The sequence below is a fragment of the Aspergillus foveolatus genome (assembly GCF_047715535.1).
Source record: "Aspergillus foveolatus strain CBS 279.81 unplaced genomic scaffold BDW70scaffold_8, whole genome shotgun sequence".
In the NCBI taxonomy this organism is placed as follows: domain Eukaryota; kingdom Fungi; phylum Ascomycota; class Eurotiomycetes; order Eurotiales; family Aspergillaceae; genus Aspergillus; species Aspergillus foveolatus.
This window is the reverse complement of record NW_027396072.1, coordinates 562,857-583,764: the sequence shown is the minus strand read 5'-3', so window position 1 is coordinate 583,764 and position 20,908 is coordinate 562,857. Positions and strand designations below refer to the sequence as shown.

Here is a 20,908-nt window from a genome sequence, read left to right as displayed (position 1 = left end):
AACATGGGTTGGCGGGATTAGATGTTCTAGGAAGGAGGCAGGCGGCATCGCGAACCCGAGTTACTGAAGAAATGTCTATTGGTCCAGCCGAACTCTATAGCAGTCCCAGGAAAATACGCCCGGGATATGACCTGCAGGAAGCGCCTGTAGACGGTTGACACATCATCTTATGATCTGTCTTACCGCCTCCCATGTATCTCGACGCGGTCCTCAATTGGCTTCCGGCTATTCTCCCCAGGAACTCCCTTAGGGCTACCGAACACCAACTGTGCGACAAGTTTCCATTCGGAAGGGATATCCCATTGCTTAGCGACTGGGCCGTCAATTAGAGGATTATAATGCTGCAAGTTTGCCGCGAAGCCAAGGGATTCGAGTCCGGTCCAGACTTGCATGATGTCAGTAGAGTGCACTTACAACAAAGGATGGGACCAAAAGTAGGGGGGCGGGGATCAGACGCACGAAAGAACTGATGCATGGCACTGGAGTGTTCAGCCCAAGGCTGAAACTGGTTTTCGTATAGAGGGAACTTCTCTGAGAATGGCTTAATATGCGTTGGGTCTTCGTAAAAGAGAATCTGTCCGCACCCTCTTGATTAATACTCCGTAGTCCGTACTTATCGCAATCCATGCCCAATCAGTCTCTCGCTGCGCGGTCGAGTTTAACATACCGTTCCCACGCCAGCTCGGAATCCCTGCAGCTTCGGCAGTGTCTGCCTTTCCCAGACTTCTTTGGGTATAGCACCTGTAATCAGTAGGTTCTGAAAGACATCGATTGCGACATCCCACAGGCGCTCGTGCTCGCGGTGCAACAGCACGAGCAGTCGTGTCGACTGGGTATTGAAGGCACTGGGACGTTCAAAATGGCAGCATGAACAAGCTTCTCGATTTCGGAGTCCGGAACAGGGCTGTTACTGCCCAACTGATAGATGGTTCGTCGAGCTTTGGCCAGTTCCACCAGAACGTCTGTCTTAGGGGATCCATTCCGCGCGGAGTAAGAGAACAGTCGAACAGCTACAGCCTTGTTTGGTGAGAACCGCGGACGCCTTGGGGTATTGAAAGACGCAATGGAAAAAATAGCCGAGAAGCGATGCGTGGGATTGCCATGCTGACTTGGGTGGTTGGAGCAAGTTAGACCAAAATATATCCGCACTGCCGATTTGACTGCCAAGACTGAGATCTCTTTGTCACTGACTCATGATTAGAAAGCTCTTGTGGAGGACGGCATTGGACGTAATGAACGTAAGTCAGCTAGCCAATTGCTTAAAAAAAAAAAAAAAGTCTCGATCTACCCTAGACAGCCGAAATATCACTCCCGTGCCCAAATTGCTCGCCATTAGTATGTATACAACAAATCAAACAGAATACCTCCCAACCATGAGAATTACTAGTCAAACGGAACACCTATAAAAGCAGCATGAAGAGGAACCGAACACAGGGTATTCTGCAAAATATCCCAACACCTAATCAAACGAGACTCGCGATGACGTCTGAAGGACTCGAGGGCCTAATGGACGTAATCCAAGACGAAAAGCGCCGAAAGACAAGAAATCACAAACTCCGGTAACGATAGCGTTGATGTTCTCGCGGTCATGTAACTTTCGTGGCATGAAGACTAAATGCAACTCCAGCACATAAGCTGTAGTCCCCATTAGATTTCTGCTCACCGTGAACGTAGATTATAGGATTTAAGAGCAAAGAAAAAGCCATGGTCTCACATGGAAGGAGGTGGCTGCGCTCGCGGACTCTGCAGAGCGCAGTCACATGAACGGGTGTGGTTTTTAGCGCCCATATACCAGCCTTCGCTGAGCAAACGATGCTCTAGTTCTAGCCAGTACTGGGCTTTGCCCCCGCCGGCGGTCTTGAGATCAAGATCGCCCAGGCGGATTTCGACGCGGCCCTTCTCACTTCTGGGCATCTACGAACCGTTAGTAGACAGTTGTACCGCTGCAGGGTTTCTAGTGTAGGATTAGGAGTGCTTGGAGTGGTTTCCAGGTCCCAAGGGGGTGTAGTCACCTTGATATACATTGTGCAATCCCGAAGAGTCATTGCAATTGATTTATCGCGCGAAAGCGGCGAGGGCCCATAGAGCCCGACATCTTTCATGCTCCTCTGGTGTGCTAGAAGTTTTAACAGCGTGGAATTCCGGTAGAGAACTTTCGCAAGCCGGGTATGGTCTTTATATCCTTTGACGAACTTGGTTGCGCGCAAAACATGCTCAAACTTGTCAGATACCAGGTCCAGAGGGCAAAATGATCGCACTTCCGCTGCACCCACTCGACGAGCATCGTGATTCTTCATATCCCGCAAAGCGCAGGTGCGACATCTGCGAGCGCCCACCGGAGCGGACGGGGACTGGACAAGCCATTTCGGTTTTAGCTCAGCCAAATCTGTCCCAGGATTGCCAAAGGAGGTCATATCTGTGACCAACAGTCCAAATGGTTCTGTAACAGACAGATAAACACCCCGCCTTTGCTTCGGTCGCTTCCCAGTAAGCTCGGCAGCACGCAACTGCTCATTGCATTGCTGGGAGAGGCCTTTTGGTAGGTACACCAGTTCCTGGTCCACCAGTTCTTCTGGGTTGAAAAGGGGACGGATGACCCTGTCAAAATTCCGGGCAATCTCCTGGTACGAAACACCGGCCGGTGTATCCTTGCGGAGTCGTAGCAGCTTTCCTCTGTATTCAGCAGGTAGAATTTGGTGGTCTGCCTGGGACACAATGCGATAAATAATATTTGCGCCACCTTCGGCGAGGTATGCAAGCTGAGTCCCAGTTGGGAGCTCAAACGACTTGAGTTGCGTCATTGGTCACGTCGTCAGGTGTTGAGTTGTCCTTGGTCCAACCTTTCTGGAAAACACCATGGCCACGCTGGCAATCCGTCGATATGAGCGTCTACAAACCAGAAAACCTAGGAGTTAGGAGGATGGGCGGTCCAGAAGTGGATGAAATTAAGCAAACAGAATGTTCCTGGGTTAAATGGTAGCCTTAGGGCCCGGGTAACAGGCTGCGAGAATAGGGTTTCGAAAAAGCAAGAGGATAGGTTCGATTTCGCACACAGATGTGATTTGGGCCGCAACCGATATTTAATACTGCTTCAGTGGCTTGACAATTCCAGGAGACGTATAAGCCTCTTCGAGGTTGACGAATAACTAGTACTTCGTCTGCCTGAAAGCTCGGTCACACCGTGAATTGCTTTTTCTTTTTCTTTTTCTTTTTTTTTTTTTTTGCGTTTGCTTATTCCGGCGTCGCCTCCGTATGAGCGGAACGACTGTGCCTCGTAACTTGCAGCCAATCGATCCGAAATGACCAGAAAATAAGCTCGTAGTAGTAGGTAAAAAGTTATTTATGGCGCAGGGTTACTCAGCTGAGATATGGTGAAGGATGCGCTTGACTGGTGCTGGCTGGTCGATGACACCAGGCGATAAGACCAAGACAACCCGATTGCGTTTAGTGCCGAGGGTCCTTGACCCATGCCATGAGTCTTGTGCAGGATTTAGACCGTCTCAGCAGGCTGAACGTTTGGCCACTCCGTCAATGCTGCGCCAATGGGAGCTCGATTGGCGACTGGGATCGCCGACTGGCTCTGTACGCCAGTCCGGAGTCCTGATGACGCTGGCACCGCTGGGATAGACTAAAGGCTGTATGGCTGTATTTCCTGACGTCAACAAAGGCCGGCGAAGTCTCGTTGGCAAGGCTGGCGGCGAAGTCGGATGAGATTCCCGCAAAGAAGCGAGGCCGCGGATAGCGCAACTCGTGGCTTCGTGGATCCTAGGCTGAATGCGCAGAGCAGCTGAGCAAAGGAGGCTAGGATGGCAGGATCCAGGGCGTCGGGCACGGACACTTCCAGGTCGACTTGGGCAGTCTCTCGCGGCGCAGATTCCAGGCGAATTCAAGAAGAGTAGCGGTCAGAACGGCGGCTGGTTGGTTGCCTGAGGATGATCATAGGCGAGCGTGTGGAATGTCACAGGAAGAGGATCTGCTGAAGTCATGCAAGAAATCGCAAGGACGAGGGATAGGCTCAGACTAGCAGGGATCCGGCGGCTTCCAGAAGGTTGGAAAGAGCCGGGCTGTTCCTTGATGATGACGAGAAGACGAGATGGAAACAAGGACCTGGAGGGGGACGAGAGAAATAATAATTGACGATTGTGAGTCAAGAAGATTGCAGAGGTGCGAACCAAGTTCCGAGTTCCAAAGCTGTGGATGCCAATCGTGACTGAGACTCTGCGCCCCGCTTGTGTTCTCGTGAGTAACGTGCACTCTACTCGATTCGATAACACGGGTCACACCAGTAGTAGCCGCATCGGCGAGATAGGAAACCTGCAGCCGGGCCCCTAGTGTGCTCTGACTTCGTTCAGATGTCAATCGCTTGCATACAGGGATGAAGCAATACTTGGCCTAACCGGGCGGGCGATGCCTGCAGTTGGCGATAGGGCGATAGGGCGATAGGCTGCTTTTACCCCGCGGCTATGAGGGGCGCCAGGCTTAGCCTCGCACCACGACCACCCAATACGACGACTCAACACGACGACCACAAGCTCGCACCATCGCCAGTGGAACTTGCCTCTTAGAAGGATCTTGGTTCTGCTAGTGTCCCCTGAGATAGCGTAATATCGCAAGAAGCAACCCCAGGAGACACCGCACCAGAATATCGCTTCCTGCACATCACCCATCGCAGTGGGCCCTTTGCAGACGTCTGACAAGCACCTCAAACGCACCCCGCTCTCTCTGGCAATGGCCTCCATCCCGACTCCCCCCCATTGCACTGCAGACTTCTGTCTGATCCCCGTACGTCTTCGCTAGCACATGCATCAATCATGCAACAATAATACCCCCTGTGCTGCGGTTCGCCCGTTTGCCTTGTTTCTTCTCTATCTGACGCTTCTGTCCTATCATCGTTCCTTGCCACGACCATGTGAGGCCGCAGCTCAGCCGACTAATATCACAATTCGCACAGATTGGCACCTCATCGCCATCGGTTTCCGCGCAAATCGCAGACGTCCAACGTCTGATTGAGAAATCGGGGCTGAAATACGTCATGCATTCAGCCGGAACCACACTCGGTATGTCCTGCCTCGTCCTACCATAAGTACCTCCTCGCACCAAGGACGCTGCGTGATCTAGGGTCCCTTGTTATCGCCCCAGATTACCCCTCAACCTGGTTGAGAGTCGTGCCACTATGCAGATGCACCTTGTCCTGCCCTGACTGGGATTTTTGTGTCTGACCCCGTTGTAATGCCACGAGTGTGCTAACGAGTTTCCTCCGCCCCTGCTGGGTGGTCCGGTCCGATTAAACAGAAGGTTCATGGGACGAAGTACATCGAGTCATAGGTCAGGCGCACACAATATTGCATCAACAAGGCATTGTGAGGATCCAAACTGATATCCGCGTCGGTTCAAGGTTTGTTTTTCTCGCAGTGGTCGCAGCACCACTCGCTCTGTGCGTTACCAGCAGTAACTGGGCTAATCTCATGTCCAATGCAGAACCGACAAGGTGCAGTCGTTTGAAGATAAGGTGGCCAAGGTTCAGGAGCTCTTGAAGCAGTAACGCAAACACACGACGGGGTGAAGCCGAAAGCCGTTCAGAATTGAGTTTAGGATTGGGTCCCGCTCGATTTAAACAGAGAATCCCGGCCATTTTCAAGGACATCTGCAGCCACCGGTTCGCGGCGCGGAGTACAGTTATCTTGGCAATGGTTGAGAGGATCTCAATCGGATTTACATGCCAACTGGAGTGAGCGGCCGCCCCTGTCTGTACCGTCGATCTGTATTCTGCCATAACGAAGCCATCAACAGAGAATTCTTCAAAGCAGATAGATTAACTGTCAATTGCCGTACAGTAAACAGAAGTATCCTTGCGGCCGGCTATTCTTATAGCGCGGTAAAATATTCTGTTGGTGATGGTCGGCTGACTATTTCCAGAGTACAATAAATGATCGGTACTACTCAGCCATGTAAACGAATGCATAGATGTGGGATTTACGGGTCTCTCTGGCATAATCAACATCACAATGGCTCCAATACGATGAAGACGTCAGAGAGCATAGGTAATTCGTATTCCCCGCACTTAAAATCATTTACTTTTAGCCGGTTCACACCAATTCCTTCTAAATGGAATCATCGGAACAGTAATTTGGCGTGTGTGCACTCCAAGTATCAAATCTCCTCCCTAGGCCACGAGCAATTTGAGCAGGACGGTTCCATCCATCTCGCCGAATCAATCTTGATTGTTGAAGAGTAGGTATAGAGTATGTTTCCTATATAATTAGACTAAAATCAGTACCTTAATGCTGAGAGGTTGGTAGGAGCTTTTCTGTGCGCAAGGCTTGGTGTAGCCCATCTAGGGGGGTTCTGAGATTCGTGTTTTCTGTTGCCACTAGAAGACACATTCGACTCGTGCTCAGGCAACGGTCGTTTCGAAGTAGTATAAGATATTCTCACTATTCTCACTTCGTCCTAGAGGCAGTCAGCAGGTCAAGCCCTCCATAGCCTGTAGCTCTCTATATTTGCTGTATAGGAAGGGCCAAGCATTGGGAAACAAGTAGGGCATGGCCTTTGCAGCACAGGGACGATAGGCATGATGATATAGTGTGCGACGAAGTCCTTTGGCAGACACTTGAAACTAGTCTGGTAGCTGCGCTGTCAGTTCACCGGAATCAAGATCAGTGCCTTGCGGATCAGGTTTGGCAAAGTCTCCTTGTTTTGTGAATTTCTGGGTAGTCAAAAGAAGATGACACTATTCGAGTGTCCTGCAAGAATCACTGCCATTTTTTACGCTCCGTCCAATAAGTAGAAAGTCTTTCAAAGGAGGCGTGATTCGCCCCAGTTCTAGTTTACACTGAATTTGGTGAGCTAGACGCAACATGATCCTAGAAGACATCTTGAAAAGACAAAAACATAGCTTCGAATGCAAATAGTTAAACTTTAAGCTAAGGCCACCCCTTGTGGACAACTTCCAGTCGCTTATCCAAAACGCCGATCCCATGCATGGCTATCTAATGACAATGCTTTGTCTAATCCAATCAGGTATCAAGTGGAGGTGCGTAAGAGGCGAGAAAATAAACATCGAAGAAACCAAGAAGTGGTCGTGCCGAGCAACCATGCTAAGAAAGAGCGATACCTCCGCCTAGAATCTCACCCCAGTCACCGCCAGCCCAGATCCAGTCACCCATGCTGGTACTAGCTCCAGCCTGTGCGCTGCGGACGAGGTCAACCAACCCCTTGAACACGTTCGAATAGGTGGAGGCTGAACTCTCCTCGTCCTCAGCAACAGCGGTAACATTCGTGCGGCCAACAGGATTGGTGACTCCATTGAGTTTATCCACGGTTTCTATGGCCGGACCTTTGTCAAAGAAATCTACCAGGATAAAGGCTGGTTGGCGGCCCCAGGCAGTCTGGCAGGTAGATGCTGCATCACCGAGATTTCCTTCGCCGCCAGAAGGGGCGTTGGTGGTGCCGACGTAGCTCTCATTAGGGGCCTGATAATCCAGGAGGATCGTCTGGTAGAGGAAGTGGTTCTGCAGAGGGAGCATGTTGGCCGAGATGGCGGAGGCGGCATTACCCTTAACGCTGGAAGGCCTATCCGCGGTGCAGGAGAAGTTCGATGGCGACGTCACGTCGTACGGGTTCTCGAAGATGTAGGTAAACTCGTCCATGAGATATGTGGCGCCTGAGTTGTCGTCTAATGATGCGACGAACGTCATCAAACGGGTCCCGGCATCGATCAACTCTTGTAATGTCGGCCACGAAGATGGCGCTGATTGTGACGTAGGAGTATAGGCATAGTCGGTGATGTTTGCGGCCTCAAACTCCGCAGCAAGGTCGGAGGCCGTCGCGCCGTCCGAATTCACCAGCAAAACCGTCACCACTAAGACAAATTCAATATAAATATCCCAATTCGCAATAAGCGCTGACAAGCCGTACCTTCATTCGGATTTGAATCCAACCAGCTCTTGATTTCAGATAACCACGTACGAAGCCTCCCAGCATCCAGAAGGTCGCAGCTCGAGTGGCACAGTCGCCATTGGGAGTCACTGTCGTGCACCTGGGCAGATACTAAGCGGACACCGGCATCGAGTTGAACAGTGGTGTTGTAATGCCTAAGACGCAACCCAGGTTAGTGCCCAAAGTACGGCTAGAGAGCTCATCGCGGCTTCTAGAGAAAGTGGAGAGATTGTCCAACTCACTGGTTACCGGATATTGAATTGCCAGTAGACTCGTCTCGCAGAAAAGGACTATCGTGCGCGCCGAGATGAGTAATGTCGCCGTAGGATTTTGAACAGAGGCTGGCTGCGTTATTGCAAGCTGTGGAATCGTTACTGGACTGTCTAGGAATGACAGTTGTGGCCGAGGCGAGAGACAGAAGAGCCAGCAGTCCGGTCGTTCCTAGCATCTTGCGCTTTTGAACGGCGAATGGTCTTTATTCACGAATATAGGGGGAGAAAAAAATCCTGAAAGATCAGGAGACAGCAACAGGCGCTAGCTGCGGATTGGAATGCTGGAGCTGGGTATGTTCAATATTGACGTTTAGTGTCGACGAGTAGATAATAATGGTATTGTAGCCAGAGAAAAGAGGAGTGAAGGCCAACTTGGAAAGCTCTCCAGACCCGCTCGTGTCTTAACGGCGTCGTTACGTATTTATTGGGAAAGAGGGTTGGACGGCTGTCGATCTGGATGTGATAGTAGTGGGACCACAGCTGCCATGATTGGTGTGTCATCTGATCTGAGACTCTTGGTCCTTTAAGGGAGAGAGAACCTGATGGCCCAGTCGCTCCACAGAACTCTGATACTGTCTGGACTCTGGACTGTCGGGGCTATTCTTAGACGAATCGGCAGCCGAGCTGACGTTTGGGGACACGCCAGCTGTCGTGGCGGAGCAAAACATTCTCGTTACCCGGACACTACTCTAGTCACGTGCCAGCTTGGCAGTAATATTCAGAGTACTCGGGGCTCTAGGTACCAACATTATTAAGACACTGTACTCCGTGATAATATTATATAGTATATTAGATGCTATTATTGCCATCTTTCTACTAGCCACTGTTTTCTTTTCGCCGGTACTTCCGTAAATCAGCTCGGTCAGCACGATGACGGGGCGAGAGCTTCGGACGGTGGAATTGAATCATCCAGTTCAAAGATTTCTTGCCCTCCTCGTCAAACAATTCCGGCTCTCCCCAGGCACGATTGACATCTTCAATGAGTCGGTCAGCCGGGTAAGGGTTCAAAGCCCTCAGCGTTCGGTTCCTCTTTCGGTTTGAGAAGAAGGGCGGACCATAGAGCATAACAAGGCGTCTCTTGCTAACCCGACGAACGAGCGGTGACTGGATGTCGATACCTTTACTGTGCAGCTCGCGGAGGAGTAAAATGCCTCGAACGAACGGAACTAGACGTTCACCGTGCAATCCAGGCGCGTAGTAATCCTTTGACTTTAATATAGTTGGCGGTTCTATGATGAACCCCCAGCTGACTATTGCTTCCTGCATATGGCGGTCGAATATTTGCTGCAGTATAAGCGGGTCTCTCTTTGAGGCTCGGACATCATCTCTTGGCGTGGAAGGAATGGTCGAGTAGCGGCGGGCCAGCCAGAGACAACAGGCGCGGAGTTCTTCCCAGCGACCGACCATTCCGTATCGCTTGAGCAGTTCAACCCAGAGCTTCACAGGAACACTTGTACCTGTTAAAGCAATATTCTGTAGGTACCGGAAAGCAGACGGTAGCGAGTGGGTTGAGCGCAGGTTCGGCTGATTGACTGCTTTACGCCCCGGTTTCCGCGGGCCGAAGAGATAGTTGACCATAAAAGTCAAGGTAGCAGGCTCTAAAGTGAAGCCTTGAGCGAGCATCTCCGTCACTGCCTGAGCAGCCAAATCCTTCTCCCCGGCTGCGAGATGTTTTTTAAAATGAATATTCAGCAACTTTGATCCTTCGCCTAGCAGCTCTTTCAGGACAACTAATGTCAGGTTATATTGTCGCCAATCGCGAGCAGCGTAATGAGACACCAGCAATGACGCCTGAGTTTCATAGTCCTCAAGCACATCATGATGCTGATCGCTGTGGATCAAATCGGAGAGAAGTATCTCTTCCTTCTCCCTGGCAAGCCGGCGCAGTAGTCGCACGAAAACACTGTTCCCAACAGATATCTTGCTTTGCTCAAGCTGCTCAAGCTTTTCTAGTATGTCCTGACTTCCACGAGCTCGCCTAGCCATCTCGCGCAGGGACTGCGGGCCGATGGCTGGAATATGAAATGTTTTGAAACCAGATATAATCATTTCAATTGATAGAGCTTTTGTGGCGAAGATCCGAGCTCCAAAGTCATCTTTTAAACCATTTTCCTCGAGCTGGTCTTTCACACCCATTGCTGGAGACCGGTCCGTTGTAGAGGATGGTAATGGTACGCTGAAATCGGCGGCGTTGTCGCGGCCGAATCGCTCGTCGCAATACCGCTCAAGCCTAGCTTTGGTGGCGTTACTAGAAAAGATCCGTACGTACTCGAGAACCGGCTGAAGTTCCTCAATAGAACGTGGATGGTCGCCTTGTCCGACTAGAAACTCGTGCATTCGCAGCAACTCTTTCGATTTTCCGCTTGCCATCAAAGCAGAAATGACTTGGCCATAAACCTGATGCCCATTAGTATTCTTGCATATTTCGCGGAAGGCAGCAACCCGGGCTCGTAATCCGACAGATGCTCTCCCAGAGCTGCCATAGGCAAGAAGAGCAGCCGTGAAACATTCAGCGATATCCTCGTCACTGGGAGTGTGTGCCTTTTGGAGGCGCTTGTGCCATTTCAAGGCTTGCTTTGCCATCCCAAGCTTTACAAACGTACCCACAATGCTTTGGTAAAGCTTGGGCCAGCGTTTGCCTGCTCGATGTTCCAGTTCCAACGCGTAATCCACAACCTCGTTTAGGGTCGCCTCGCGTTTTAGGCCGTAATTCACAAAGCTCTGCCAGAAGAAATCTGCAGACTCTCCGTCCACAGGGAGCTGCAGCCCACCCACCCGCTTCGTCATTCCCTCCCAGATGTGCAAAGTTCCAATGTCCCCATAGTGACGCTGGCGGTACCGAAGCAGCTCTAGCCAAAGCTCAAAGTCGTTCCGATGGGCTGGATCATCCACCAAGCGCGTGCCGACATCATCGGTATGACCAACATCAGACTCGTAATCCAATCTCTCCAGCTGTGTCCCTAGGTCCTTCCATAATGATTGCTGTCCGTTCGTATTACCCGTACTGTCATTTTCGAGGGTAGGATTTGCTGGCTGTATTTGAATGGGGTGAAAACGAAAATTCGAAGGAATCGTAGAGACATCAGAATCTTTATCCTCCGGCAGTAGTCGTGGTGTGCGGAACTGAAAATTCGAGGGCCCTGACGGGGAAGAATAGCAATGCAAGCATGTTTTATGCAATCGAGATTCCAAATGTTCAATGCCAGGCGGAGACGAAACCAGGGAATCAAGGACTGAGAGTGCCGATGGCCTCTTCAACAATCGGAGAAGAGCCGGTCGCATCAGTTTGAAACGGAAAATGATGCGGAGGATTCGAGCACAACCTAATCATCCTGTCTCATCCGCGCTCAAGTAGCAGTATTTGAGAATTGCCGATGAGGAAAGCAGCAGTGATCCTCAAGCTCTGTTTTCGACACGAGCTCTTCAGAAATTCATCGGCGAAGCTCTCCCCGAAAAACCACCTTTCTTGAACTAGACTAGTGCTTTTGCGTGATTAGTAAGGAAATTCGTCTGAAAGGACGGAAGTATTTGGAAAATCACGTGACTGAGAGCTGCTTTCGGGTCCACCACTTCTCGACATCAACTGATCGTTCGATATACCCGTCATTGCGTTCCTATCCTCTCACAACCCTGCTCATCGCACTCCTACACCGTCAAAATGCTTCGCACCGCTCCTCGCATGGCCGGGTACGTCACCTCCGATTAATTCGTGCTCAATATGCACCGGCTTCTCGCCAATTGAGTCGGCATCCGGCACCATAAAATGCTCTGCTTGATTGGCTGAGTTCTGGCTCCGAGAGACCATTCCATTGCGAGGCACACTTTGCTAACTCAGTCTCTATTTATGCAGGTTCGTGTTCCGTGAGAACCGTGTCCCTTACTACCAACGTCTCTTCCAGCAGCACGACGGCAAGCGCCAGTGGTGGAAGGTCAGTTCGCGCGCACACAACCCACCTACAGTGGTTTTTTGGGGACCGTGTCAGCTAGCTAACACGAATCTCTACAACTAGACCTCTCGTTCCGGTTGGGTCATGTATCCTTACCTCATCTCCGTCTACGGCATGGGTGTTGGTAAGTTTTACTTGGATTGAAATTTGGGTACTTTTCGCTGACTCCGTCCTAGCTTGCACCTACGCCATGGGCCGTATGGTCTTTGTCAGTAATCCCTTTGCTGTCTCCGCTTTAACGCCTCTGGCATAAGACTCGACCGGGGCCCTGTCCAATTGCTACGATGTCTGCTAACACTCTCAATAGGGCCACAAGACCTGGTTCGGCGAGAAATAGATTGACTTCTCTGTATTATTGAGACTCCGTATCGCCCATACAGGTTGTCATGAGCTGAATGACGGTGTACCTCTAATTCATGATGGGCTAGTCAAGTGGGAGACTATCGAGGTTGTATATAAGCTAGAGCCCCAATGTGAACCTTTTCCTCAGTTTTATTTCGTCTTAAATAGCTGAATTGTAGCGCATTAAGTGTCCACATCTGTTAAACATTAACAACTTTCACGCCTCTGAATGACGGGATCATAGAAATAAGTACGTTAAATTTATGACCAGTGACTTCGAAATCTGACTTGAAGCGCCTACCAGCCGCGGAAGTCACTCCTCAAGATTCTATTGATTATAGTTGGTTGGTCATCTTCCCTGCTCTACGAGTGTCTACAAGTGTCTAGATGAAAGAGTCCCGGTTCCTTCGCTTTGCCCAAGTATCGCTCTATCAAGAGCGCTTCCAGTCATACAGAGATTTGAACAGTGTACACGCTTCCTAATAATGCCATTGGACGCGATTAACTTTACTCCTGGAATGCAGCCTTCAGCTGTTCCACAAATTGCCACACCTCGCTGTAGGTGTTGTACAGAGGAGCAGGGGCAACACGGACAACGCCGGGCTCGCGCTTGTCGCAAACAATCGAGGCAGACTGCAGCTTGTCGGCGACCCTCTGCAGCAGACCGGGCTTGAGGAGGAGACTCAGCTGCGCGCCTCGCTCTTCGGGGTTAGAGGGGGTAATGATACGGAATGGGCGGGTTTCGTCTGTTGTGTCTTTCAACAACAGGTATTCAAGGTAAGCGGTTAGTTGCACAGACTTCCGGCGCAATTCGGAAATTGACGTTTGATCGAAGATGGAAAGTGAAGCGTTAAGACAGGTGAGATCCGTAGCGGAAGAGGTGGAGAGCTGGAATCCCCCTGCTCCCGGTATGGGCCTGAATTCTGGAAACACTGTAAGCATTGACACGAAGAGACATGGTAAGTTGCTGAAATATATAACTTACTGTTGTCCATCTTGAACCTAACGGACCTATCACCACCGTACCAGCCCGCGAGCCTGTGTCGGAACTGCGGAGAATCCTCTCCCTGGCTGTAGTCGACATTTCCGTGCTTCTCATGAACGAAGAGACCACCCATTGATCCGGGTCCAGCGTTAGCGTACTTGTAGGTACACCACACTGCAAAGTCTACGTCCCACTCGTGGAGCTTCAACTCGACATTGGCGAAAGCATGGGCCAGATCCCATCCAACCATAAGTCCTTTCGAGTGTGCGTACTCGGTGATTGTCTTGATATCAAAGTATTGTCCAGTGTAGTACTGGATCCCCGGAAGAAGAATCAGGGCAGCTTCATCGGCATGCTCGTCGATGATGGAGAGGATTTTTTGCGTGGGGATCTCATACTCTCCCTCATCTGGGCCGATGAGAACCATGGACTTCTTTGGGTCTAATCCATCGTGCCAAGCAATATGAGACTCGATAGCGTACTGAAAGTTGACGTTAGTTTGTAATGGCGGAACGTGTGATAAGAGATCTAAAGGTCTGGTGAGGCAAACTGACGTGATCACTAGGGAATGCTTTCCAATCTAGCAGGATCTTGTGCTTAGTGGCGGTGGGCTTGTAGAAGCTTGCCAGTAGCAGATGCAAGTTTGATGTGAGCGTGCCCATTGCAATAACCTCCTCCGGTGCTGCTCCGACAAGCTTGCTCATCGAGCCTGCAGCTTGCTCAGCCATCACCCACCATGGGTCAAGCGGAGAATCCTCAATCTTAGTGAAATGTCCGTTGACACCGATTGATGCCCATGTATCTAAGTGTGCTTCCATGTACTTTGCCGTAGCTCTGGGTTGGAGACCGAGAGAGTTCCCGCAGAAGTAAATGCACGGATCTGCTGAAAGATCTGGAGTAGAGCATATTAGCGAGATATATCTGAGTTCTGCAATGGCACGTACTGGGCTTCGCGAGTCTCTTGGATTGAATATTGGCCTTGGAGGGAATGATGAACTTATCCCGAAATGAGGCCAGGGGATCGGCCGCGTCCAAGGCTTTGGCATATTCTTTAGAAGCTGCATTCTCTGGAAATACAGGCTTCACGCCGTTGACGCCGTTGACGCCGTTGACACTATTAACACCATTAACACCGTTGACGTGGTTGGACATGGCCAGAGGAAGGAGAGTTAGCTGAGAGGAGATTTCTGGAAGGAGGGATACACGGAAGAAGACATATTCGGGAGCTCGAGCATTCGCTACCCCTGGCCTTTATAGCGGGAAACCAGACGTAACCGATACGACGTCAAGAATTCCAGTCGTATACGGCCAGACCGGCGGGGTCCGATAACAGTGATAAATCCATTAATTGCAGTTGGGCGGAAGCCGGAAGCTGATCCGTCCCCGCTACGCAGCGAATTTGCCCTGCCCCGGATGTCTTCCGTCCCCACTATCGCTTCCTCTGCTCTTTGGCATCATCCTATCTTTTCCTTCCATTGGCTACGGTTTTTGACATGCTGCACTACCAAATACCTATCTTGTCTGTATTCATCGTTGCTGAGCCTATCTCGGGAAGGATGACGGTTCTTCTCGTAGTCTCAGAACGAGGGTTGACAGAATGCATGACTCGCTCGTTCTTCACGAGCCTATGGCTAGTGCTAACTCACTGGCAGTGTTACAGTGAGCATGGACATCAGGGAGAACTTGAGATAAGATCCATGTCAACGTCTTCCGGGCCCGCTTCCATCATACCATTTAGAGACACTATTACATTGGATAACCATATTTAAGGGGGACCGTATTTGCATAACTTTCAGCGCCTCATGCTCATGTTTCTAAAGACCATTCTATCTATTTCTCCAATAGCATCCTCTTAGCTTTAGTCTACACATCAGAACTCGCCACAATGCTTTCCTCACCAGATTTCTCACTTGAAGAGTACGAGTTCTCGGTCCAAACTGGCTTTCTTCCGGAGACTCCTCCTCTGCGGTGTTTGCCGGACCCTTATTACGCTCCCTGGGAAGCCGTTGCCCAAGATTTGGCGGCTAGTATCCAAAACGGTACTATTCGCCAGGCTGTCGAGAGCCTGCCGGTGCTCAATACCACGAAACTGCGAACCAAGCCAGAATGGAGGAGAGCCTATGTGGTCCTTTCCTATCTTACACATGCCTATGTTTGGGGTGGTGAAACCCCCAAGGAGGTTGGTGTTTGTCCTCTAGGCATTTGATATGGCTTCTAACTACCAGTGTCACGCTAGGTTCTGCCTCCTGCTATCTCAGTGCCATACCTGGAAGTCTCAAGATACTTAGAGCTGCCTCCTGTAGCTACATATGCAGCCCTAAATCTCTGGAACTGGTCAACTTCATCACCCAACGATGACCTCACCTGTGCCGACAATCTCTCCGCCACATTGTCATATACTGGAACGAAAGACGAGGAGTGGTTCTTCATGGTCTCTGTCGCTATGGAAGCGAGAGGAGCCCGGGTCATCGAAATGATGCTAAACACCATCCAAGCCGTGACTGTGGGCGACGACCAGAGAATAGTCGCATACCTCAACCAGATCACTGAAGGATTTAACGAACTGGCTCGAATCCTGGAACGAATGTACGAGAAGAACCGCCCTGCCGTTTTCTTTCACTTACTCCGTCCGTACCTCGCTGGAAGCAAGAATATGGCATCTGCCGGCCTTCCAAACGGTCTGTTCTTTGACCAAGGAAACGGTAAGGGTGAATGGCTCCAATACAGTGGCGGGAGTAACGCTCAAAGCTCTCTCATCCAAACATTCGACATCTTCCTGGGCGTCGAGCACACAGCCATGGGATGCCCCACCAAGACTGAGCTTCCAAAGGCAAAATTGGGAAAGACTCCATACATCCAGGTATGCCAAGTCACCTTTTTCGGGCTGTTGTTTATAAGCAATCAGCCACTAATGATCTATTGCAGGAAATGCGAAACTACATGCCCGGACCCCACCGACGCTTCCTTGAAATGCTCACTCGAAACGCCAATCTTCGTCCGTACGCGATGAGCTGCAAGCTCGGTTCACCTGTGAGGGATGTTTACAACACCGCCGTCATGGCTCTCGGCTCGTTCCGCGACAAGCACGTACAGATCGTAACGAGGTACATTATATTGGCGTCCAAGCTCCCTCCTCCAGCGAACACACCTGTCCGGATAAACTTGGCTTCGATGACGCAAACCCAGATGAAGGACTCGACTGAGAAGGTTTCCACAGGCTTCAGCGGCACAGGTGGAACTGATTTGATACCCTTTCTGAGGCAAACTCGTGATGACACTAAGGCTACGGCATACTATGCGGATTGAAGGATTTAGCTGCTTGCCTGACTTTGCGAGCCCATTGTATTATGATAGAGTATACCATTTGATTTATGAGTTTAGCGAGAATGAAGCAATATTTCTTTTCCTCGAGTCTGGTTGTTCTTATGGGCTATCTCAATGTTCCGCATGGAAGTTGAAAAGGTCTGAGGACCTTTCAGAGAGCGAGGAATTGTCGCTTATCTCAATATACCAGCCATAATGGAGCAAAGGCGGTTATTTTCCGCGAAGGGATGCCAACCAGTGTGATAACCCTGAAGCTGTGATTATGAGGCTGCGGTTGGTGGGGCTTGCATGCTCATTGAGCACAGCCCTTGAGCGTGACCAGAATATCAGGACGCCGTATTGACTTATTGCTTCTCTCACAGAGCCGACTCACGATCTAGTTCTTAGGAGTCAGGTGGTCCGGCTGTTCCCGCCATGCGCTGTTGCGAGCGCACGGGTATTCGCCCTGAAGAACTGGAATACGTATTTTGATCATTGGATGCACTTCACCAGAAATTGATTGGGAATCCTTTCAGGCGCCAGAGGCGTCTTTTCCTGATGCCAGTTACCTTTTCTTCATTGGCTGTGTGGGAACACCTTCACTCGCGCGCAACTCCGCCAATCGTTTCTCACGAGCAATAAGCCGCTCCTTCTCATCCTTAATCATCTGCTCCACGGTCTTATTTGCCTCAGCTAACCGATCAAGCTCCTTGTTTTCGGCCGTCCGACTGTAAGGGTTCTCCGGCGTCTCGTTAAACGGAATCTCAGCCGTCCTGCCACCGCGCTGTTGTTGTGCCTGTTTGGCGTTCTTCCCACTCTTCCCCTTCTGCAGCTGCTGCGTCCCGGAGCCTCCAGTAAGATAATCATAGAACTGTTCCACTGGCTCATTGAACACGACCTCCTCATAGTTCTGGCTGACCACCACTTCTCTCCGTTCCTTCTTCCCCTCCGCATCAGGCCCGTACGGGTGTAGTTTAAGACTGTGCCAGAGTGTCTGTGGCTTCTCCATGGATTCCGGGACGAAATAGATCTTAATCTGGATCTCGAATTCACCCCATCCGGTTTCCGTCACCTCGTAGGGCGGATGCTCGACTGTGCGGATGTTTTGTACGTATGTTTCGTGTAGCTTAAACTGGACTTTTTTTATCCAGTAGGAGATGTCTTCGCCGTTAACCCCGCGGACGTAAACACGCCATTGGTGAGTATGATCTGAGGATACATTGCTTGGTTTCGTGGCTGGGTCGAAGGGTTGCGCTTCACTGCCAAAAACTGTAATGAATTTGTTAATATCCACACCATGATGAGTCTACAAAAAGCAGACGACGCACCGAAAGGTCTAAATATTGAGACACCCTGATCGTTTTCCGGTCAGTCTCGCTTCCTGTGTTGGGATTCGCTGGTACTCACCCTGACACGCTTGGTACCTGTTGCGGAGGGCATGGTGCAGTACGTAGTAGCAATGAGCGTAAGTGTATGGTGAGATCTCGAAGAGTAACTCTCAGGTACGTGGTCTTTGAAGTAAATTTGGATGGCGCAAGGTTGAAGGCGACAAAGCTGGCCGAGCGCGTTCTTTTTTGACGGGCAAGAGTCAAGCACGTGACAGTAGCGATAAGGATCCGATAAGGCCTCCTGGAAGTGGTGGTGCGATTGAGCTCCGGCAGAGCTTCTTCCGCAGTGGGTTCCACCTCATACCGACTTCCTTCAAAAGAATGCGCTAACTACTACCATTAAGTGTATGGATCTAACTTGGCCGCTGAGCAATTGAACCGGTTAGCAATATTCACACAAAACTATGGCGTCAAAAAAGCTTGTTGTCGCCGGTGGAAATGGGTTCCTAGGTACTTGCGTCACGGCCATTGAGATAGACTGTACTAATGGACTTTGCCGTGCGCAGGCTCAAGAATATGCAAATCAGCAGTCGCAAAAGGCTGGTCTGTAACTTCGATCAGGTAAGTGCACTTGCTTCACAGAGGCGTGGTCTGCGTTTTCTAATTTTCTCGACGGATAGTCGATCTGGAGAACCACGATGGGATGTCGTCACAAGCTCCCCCCAGCGTCCCGGGTGGGCAAAGTCGGTGGAATGGGCTAAAGCGGATATCCTGAAGCCAAACACATACAAGCCGTTTTTGAAAGACGCGAACGCGGTGGTACATAGCATGGGTATCCTTCTTGAAGCCGACTACAAGGGAGTTGTTCAAGGCCGGGAACCGATCATTTCTGGCCTACAGAAGGCTTTTAGTCCGTCAAAACGGGGAAGTCAGAATCCCCTCCAGAGGCAAGAGGGCGAAGCACTTGAAGCGCAGGAAAAAAATGGCCAGTTTACATATGAGCTTATGAATAGAGATTCCGGTATGTACCAACGCGGAACTGTCGCAAAAGCGAGGCTAACATTTCTGTATGAAACAGCTATTGCTTTGGCGCAAGAGTCTTTGAATGAGCATGCCTCAACGTTCCTCTACATCTCTGCATCCTCAGGCGCCCCAATTCTTCCGAGTAGATACATAACAACCAAACGAGAGGCGGAAACAACGATAGCCACTCAGCTTCCAGAGTTGCGGAGCATCTTCGTCCGCCCTCCATTCATGTATGATTCGAGCAGGAAGCTCACCTTGCCGATCGCCCTTGGCGGCTTCGTTGCATCGCAACTCAATGCGCTTGTGGGTAACAGACTAAGTTTCTTTGGCTCGATGGTGGACAAGCCATTCCAAGTGGACATGGTAGGCGAGGCGGTGGTCGAAGCGCTGGAAGATCCGTCCGTAAGCGGGCCGGTCGGACCAAAGAAGATCGAAGCCTTGGCCACTAAGGCGTGGAGAAAGAGTATGCTATAAATGCCACGGCTGAGATATGACGGCGTTCTTTGCGGTATTCTGCTGAAGATGGACGCGACAAGGCAATGTCCACCGCCGGCTGAATTGATAGCTGCAGATGGTTGCAAGTTTTGTATAGTAGATGTATTATATCATATCATGGTACCTCGCTCGAAGCTGTCACGTATTTCGGTAGTGTACTGAACGATGGTTAACTCAGTCCATAAGTCTTAGAGGGAAGTGAGGACAAACCTTGTTATAGAAGCGAGCCAGTTTTTGGTTGAACTGTTTGTTCTTCTCGTTGATGTAAGTGACATCGCCATCTTCGTCGCCGCCACGGCGGTCTCTGCGTTTCTTGAGGCGGACCTCTTCGGCCTTCCTTAGATCCGCGACTAGTTTATCGACAGCAGCACGATCGGGTTTGCTCTCGGTAAATCCAATCGTATCGGCTGTGGAATAGAAAGTACCGTTCTTATCCACTGCAATCATTTCTCCATCATTGGTTTCGACAATCTCGAGATCGCCGCTCGCTGCAGCCTTTTCAATCGCTGCTATTTTTTCGTTCTCATAGCCCTCCAGGTCAGGTTTCATTTCCCGTAGCTGCCTCTTGTACACTTTCCGTGCATCCTGGGTATAATCCTGGAATGCGACATCGTCTCGATGGCGCTGCTTTTTTTCCATCCGCCTATCCCATTTCTCGGATTCGTCAACAGTCCAGTCCCAAGCGCGTTTTCGCTCAAAGTCCTCTCCAGCAGCCTCCGTGTCAGCTTTAAGTAGGTTGTGCGAGGCAAAAGCATGTTTGCGCGATAGAGAGGAAAGAAGTGACGGGTCAGTTGCTAGTCGCTGAGTTTCGGCTGCTGTCTCTTTCAGGTTGCGTTCAGTTGCAGATTTCTGTTGCACTGTCAGGGTCATGAAGTGGTAATGCGGCCAAGAGCACTTACTGCGCGCGCTTGGAGAGCTTTGAACCTCTCCTTTCTTTCGCGGGCTCTTGTGGCTGCGCTATCTTCTTTGTCACCTGCCTGTTCTTTTTTGGAAGGGTCCTCCACGACATCTGAAGCATTGGATTCAGTTTGCGATGTTGTCGACTTTTCTTCACCTTTTCCGCTCTCTTCTAAGGAAAGTTTCTTCTGGTCACGCTCCGATGACATTTCTAGGCGTAAATATGATAGCACACAAAAAAGTCTTGTGATTAATTTTCTGAGTATATGATAAAAGCAAGTTCTTGACGAAACCAGGTGACTGATGCTCTCAGATGTAACTACCTCGTAATTCGGAGATTAAGCGCTTCAGCTCTTGCCGCCTTTTACACCGCCT

At 50.4% G+C, this 20,908-nt stretch overlaps 10 protein-coding genes across 10 annotated transcripts; 4 read left to right on the top strand and 6 right to left on the bottom strand.

Moving 5' to 3' along the window:
- Positions 1 to 1,496: 1,496 nt before the first annotated feature.
- On the bottom strand, positions 1,497 to 3,089 carry BDW70DRAFT_117780 (inositol-pentakisphosphate 2-kinase). Its single transcript, XM_073734682.1, has 3 exons — positions 2,013 to 3,089; positions 1,715 to 1,914; positions 1,497 to 1,635 (listed from the first exon to the last, which is right to left on the bottom strand). Exons 1-3 carry the CDS (start codon positions 2,799 to 2,801, stop codon positions 1,587 to 1,589), a joined length of 1,038 nt encoding a protein of 345 aa, XP_073599007.1. The 5' UTR covers positions 2,802 to 3,089; the 3' UTR covers positions 1,497 to 1,586.
- A 3,691-nt stretch (positions 3,090 to 6,780) lies between these two features.
- Positions 6,781 to 8,811, bottom strand: BDW70DRAFT_130519 (uncharacterized protein). Its single transcript, XM_073735826.1, has 3 exons — positions 8,181 to 8,811; positions 7,918 to 8,093; positions 6,781 to 7,861 (listed from the first exon to the last, which is right to left on the bottom strand). Exons 1-3 carry the CDS (start codon positions 8,384 to 8,386, stop codon positions 7,098 to 7,100), a joined length of 1,146 nt encoding a protein of 381 aa, XP_073599006.1. The 5' UTR covers positions 8,387 to 8,811; the 3' UTR covers positions 6,781 to 7,097.
- Positions 8,812 to 9,026: 215 nt separating this feature from the next.
- Positions 9,027 to 11,786, bottom strand: BDW70DRAFT_171680 (uncharacterized protein; the record flags this gene model as incomplete). Its single annotated transcript, XM_073743282.1, has 1 exon — positions 9,027 to 11,786. Exon 1 carries the CDS (start codon positions 11,490 to 11,492, stop codon positions 9,027 to 9,029), a length of 2,466 nt encoding a protein of 821 aa, XP_073599005.1. The 5' UTR covers positions 11,493 to 11,786.
- Positions 11,787 to 11,819: 33 nt separating this feature from the next.
- On the top strand, positions 11,820 to 12,692 carry BDW70DRAFT_130516 (cytochrome c oxidase subunit 7). Its single transcript, XM_073735825.1, has 5 exons — positions 11,820 to 11,897; positions 12,061 to 12,139; positions 12,221 to 12,281; positions 12,334 to 12,365; positions 12,465 to 12,692. The coding sequence occupies exons 1-5, from the start codon at positions 11,869 to 11,871 to the stop codon at positions 12,492 to 12,494; spliced, it is 231 nt and encodes a 76-aa protein (XP_073599004.1). The 5' UTR covers positions 11,820 to 11,868; the 3' UTR covers positions 12,495 to 12,692.
- Positions 12,693 to 12,743: 51 nt separating this feature from the next.
- BDW70DRAFT_130514 (kynureninase) lies at positions 12,744 to 14,821 on the bottom strand. Its single transcript, XM_073735824.1, has 4 exons — positions 14,429 to 14,821; positions 14,039 to 14,376; positions 13,485 to 13,965; positions 12,744 to 13,422 (listed from the first exon to the last, which is right to left on the bottom strand). Exons 1-4 carry the CDS (start codon positions 14,634 to 14,636, stop codon positions 13,007 to 13,009), a joined length of 1,443 nt encoding a protein of 480 aa, XP_073599003.1. The 5' UTR covers positions 14,637 to 14,821; the 3' UTR covers positions 12,744 to 13,006.
- A 187-nt stretch (positions 14,822 to 15,008) lies between these two features.
- Positions 15,009 to 15,335, top strand: BDW70DRAFT_130513 (uncharacterized protein). Its single transcript, XM_073735823.1, has one exon. It carries the CDS (start codon positions 15,041 to 15,043, stop codon positions 15,251 to 15,253), a length of 213 nt encoding a protein of 70 aa, XP_073599002.1. The 5' UTR covers positions 15,009 to 15,040; the 3' UTR covers positions 15,254 to 15,335.
- BDW70DRAFT_130512 (indoleamine 2,3-dioxygenase) lies at positions 15,329 to 16,857 on the top strand. The gene is made up of 3 exons (XM_073735822.1): positions 15,329 to 15,663; positions 15,721 to 16,344; positions 16,410 to 16,857. The coding sequence occupies exons 1-3, from the start codon at positions 15,370 to 15,372 to the stop codon at positions 16,788 to 16,790; spliced, it is 1,299 nt and encodes a 432-aa protein (XP_073599001.1). The 5' UTR covers positions 15,329 to 15,369; the 3' UTR covers positions 16,791 to 16,857.
- Positions 16,858 to 17,178: 321 nt separating this feature from the next.
- Positions 17,179 to 18,300, bottom strand: yaf9 (YEATS domain-containing protein YAF9). Its single transcript, XM_073734680.1, has 3 exons — positions 18,195 to 18,300; positions 18,116 to 18,140; positions 17,179 to 18,056 (listed from the first exon to the last, which is right to left on the bottom strand). The coding sequence occupies exons 1-3, from the start codon at positions 18,225 to 18,227 to the stop codon at positions 17,353 to 17,355; spliced, it is 762 nt and encodes a 253-aa protein (XP_073599000.1). The 5' UTR covers positions 18,228 to 18,300; the 3' UTR covers positions 17,179 to 17,352.
- A 279-nt stretch (positions 18,301 to 18,579) lies between these two features.
- Positions 18,580 to 19,615, top strand: horA (ubiquinone biosynthesis protein COQ11; the record flags this gene model as incomplete). The annotated part of the gene is made up of 4 exons (XM_073740332.1): positions 18,580 to 18,625; positions 18,682 to 18,736; positions 18,796 to 19,136; positions 19,194 to 19,615. The coding sequence occupies 4 exons, from the start codon at positions 18,580 to 18,582 to the stop codon at positions 19,613 to 19,615; spliced, it is 864 nt and encodes a 287-aa protein (XP_073598999.1).
- Positions 19,616 to 19,680: 65 nt separating this feature from the next.
- Positions 19,681 to 20,827, bottom strand: BDW70DRAFT_117722 (pre-mRNA-splicing factor SYF2). Its single transcript, XM_073734679.1, has 3 exons — positions 20,536 to 20,827; positions 19,847 to 20,485; positions 19,681 to 19,794 (listed from the first exon to the last, which is right to left on the bottom strand). Exons 1-3 carry the CDS (start codon positions 20,740 to 20,742, stop codon positions 19,747 to 19,749), a joined length of 894 nt encoding a protein of 297 aa, XP_073598998.1. The 5' UTR covers positions 20,743 to 20,827; the 3' UTR covers positions 19,681 to 19,746.
- Positions 20,828 to 20,908: the final 81 nt, after the last annotated feature.

What these genes read in the sequence shown, in the direction of transcription:
- BDW70DRAFT_130512 (XM_073735822.1), top strand. Translation starts at nt 15,370, where the DNA reads ATGCTTTCCTCACCAGATTTCTCACTTGAAGAGTACGAGTTCTCGGTC. An exon ending in GTGGTGAAACCCCCAAGGAG is followed by an intron (nt 15,664 to 15,720) that starts GTTGGTGTTTGT and finishes GTGTCACGCTAG; the next exon opens with GTTCTGCCTCCTGCTATCTC. An exon ending in GAAAGACTCCATACATCCAG is followed by an intron (nt 16,345 to 16,409) that starts GTATGCCAAGTC and finishes GATCTATTGCAG; the next exon opens with GAAATGCGAAACTACATGCC.
- yaf9 (XM_073734680.1), bottom strand. Translation starts at nt 18,227, where the DNA reads ATGCCCTCCGCAACAGGTACCAAGCGTGTCAGG. An exon ending in CAGGTACCAAGCGTGTCAGG is followed by an intron (nt 18,141 to 18,194) that starts GTGAGTACCAGC and finishes GAAAACGATCAG; the next exon opens with GGTGTCTCAATATTTAGACC. An exon ending in CTCAATATTTAGACCTTTCG is followed by an intron (nt 18,057 to 18,115) that starts GTGCGTCGTCTG and finishes AATTCATTACAG; the next exon opens with TTTTTGGCAGTGAAGCGCAA.
- BDW70DRAFT_130519 (XM_073735826.1), bottom strand. Translation starts at nt 8,386, where the DNA reads ATGCTAGGAACGACCGGACTGCTGGCTCTTCTGTCTCTCGCCTCGGCC. An exon ending in AATTCAATATCCGGTAACCA is followed by an intron (nt 8,094 to 8,180) that starts GTGAGTTGGACA and finishes GTTGCGTCTTAG; the next exon opens with GCATTACAACACCACTGTTC. An exon ending in GGATTCAAATCCGAATGAAG is followed by an intron (nt 7,862 to 7,917) that starts GTACGGCTTGTC and finishes AATTTGTCTTAG; the next exon opens with TGGTGACGGTTTTGCTGGTG.
- BDW70DRAFT_130516 (XM_073735825.1), top strand. Translation starts at nt 11,869, where the DNA reads ATGCTTCGCACCGCTCCTCGCATGGCCGG. An exon ending in CGTCTACGGCATGGGTGTTG is followed by an intron (nt 12,282 to 12,333) that starts GTAAGTTTTACT and finishes ACTCCGTCCTAG; the next exon opens with CTTGCACCTACGCCATGGGC. An exon ending in CCATGGGCCGTATGGTCTTT is followed by an intron (nt 12,366 to 12,464) that starts GTCAGTAATCCC and finishes CACTCTCAATAG; the next exon opens with GGCCACAAGACCTGGTTCGG.
- BDW70DRAFT_117722 (XM_073734679.1), bottom strand. Translation starts at nt 20,742, where the DNA reads ATGTCATCGGAGCGTGACCAGAAGAAACTTTCCTTAGAAGAGAGCGGA. An exon ending in AAGCTCTCCAAGCGCGCGCA is followed by an intron (nt 20,486 to 20,535) that starts GTAAGTGCTCTT and finishes ACAGTGCAACAG; the next exon opens with AAATCTGCAACTGAACGCAA. An exon ending in TGGCTCGCTTCTATAACAAG is followed by an intron (nt 19,795 to 19,846) that starts GTTTGTCCTCAC and finishes ACCATCGTTCAG; the next exon opens with TACACTACCGAAATACGTGA.
- BDW70DRAFT_130514 (XM_073735824.1), bottom strand. Translation starts at nt 14,636, where the DNA reads ATGTCCAACCACGTCAACGGTGTTAATGGTGTTAATAGTGTCAACGGC. An exon ending in AAGCATTCCCTAGTGATCAC is followed by an intron (nt 13,966 to 14,038) that starts GTCAGTTTGCCT and finishes GTCAACTTTCAG; the next exon opens with TACGCTATCGAGTCTCATAT. An exon ending in TAGGTTCAAGATGGACAACA is followed by an intron (nt 13,423 to 13,484) that starts GTAAGTTATATA and finishes CAGTGTTTCCAG; the next exon opens with AATTCAGGCCCATACCGGGA.
- BDW70DRAFT_117780 (XM_073734682.1), bottom strand. Translation starts at nt 2,801, where the DNA reads ATGACGCAACTCAAGTCGTTTGAGCTCCCAACTGGGACTCAGCTTGCA. An exon ending in ATTGCACAATGTATATCAAG is followed by an intron (nt 1,915 to 2,012) that starts GTGACTACACCC and finishes AACGGTTCGTAG; the next exon opens with ATGCCCAGAAGTGAGAAGGG. An exon ending in GCGCAGCCACCTCCTTCCAT is followed by an intron (nt 1,636 to 1,714) that starts GTGAGACCATGG and finishes TGGGGACTACAG; the next exon opens with CTTATGTGCTGGAGTTGCAT.
- BDW70DRAFT_130513 (XM_073735823.1), top strand. Translation starts at nt 15,041, where the DNA reads ATGACGGTTCTTCTCGTAGTCTCAGAACGAGGGTTGACAGAATGCATG.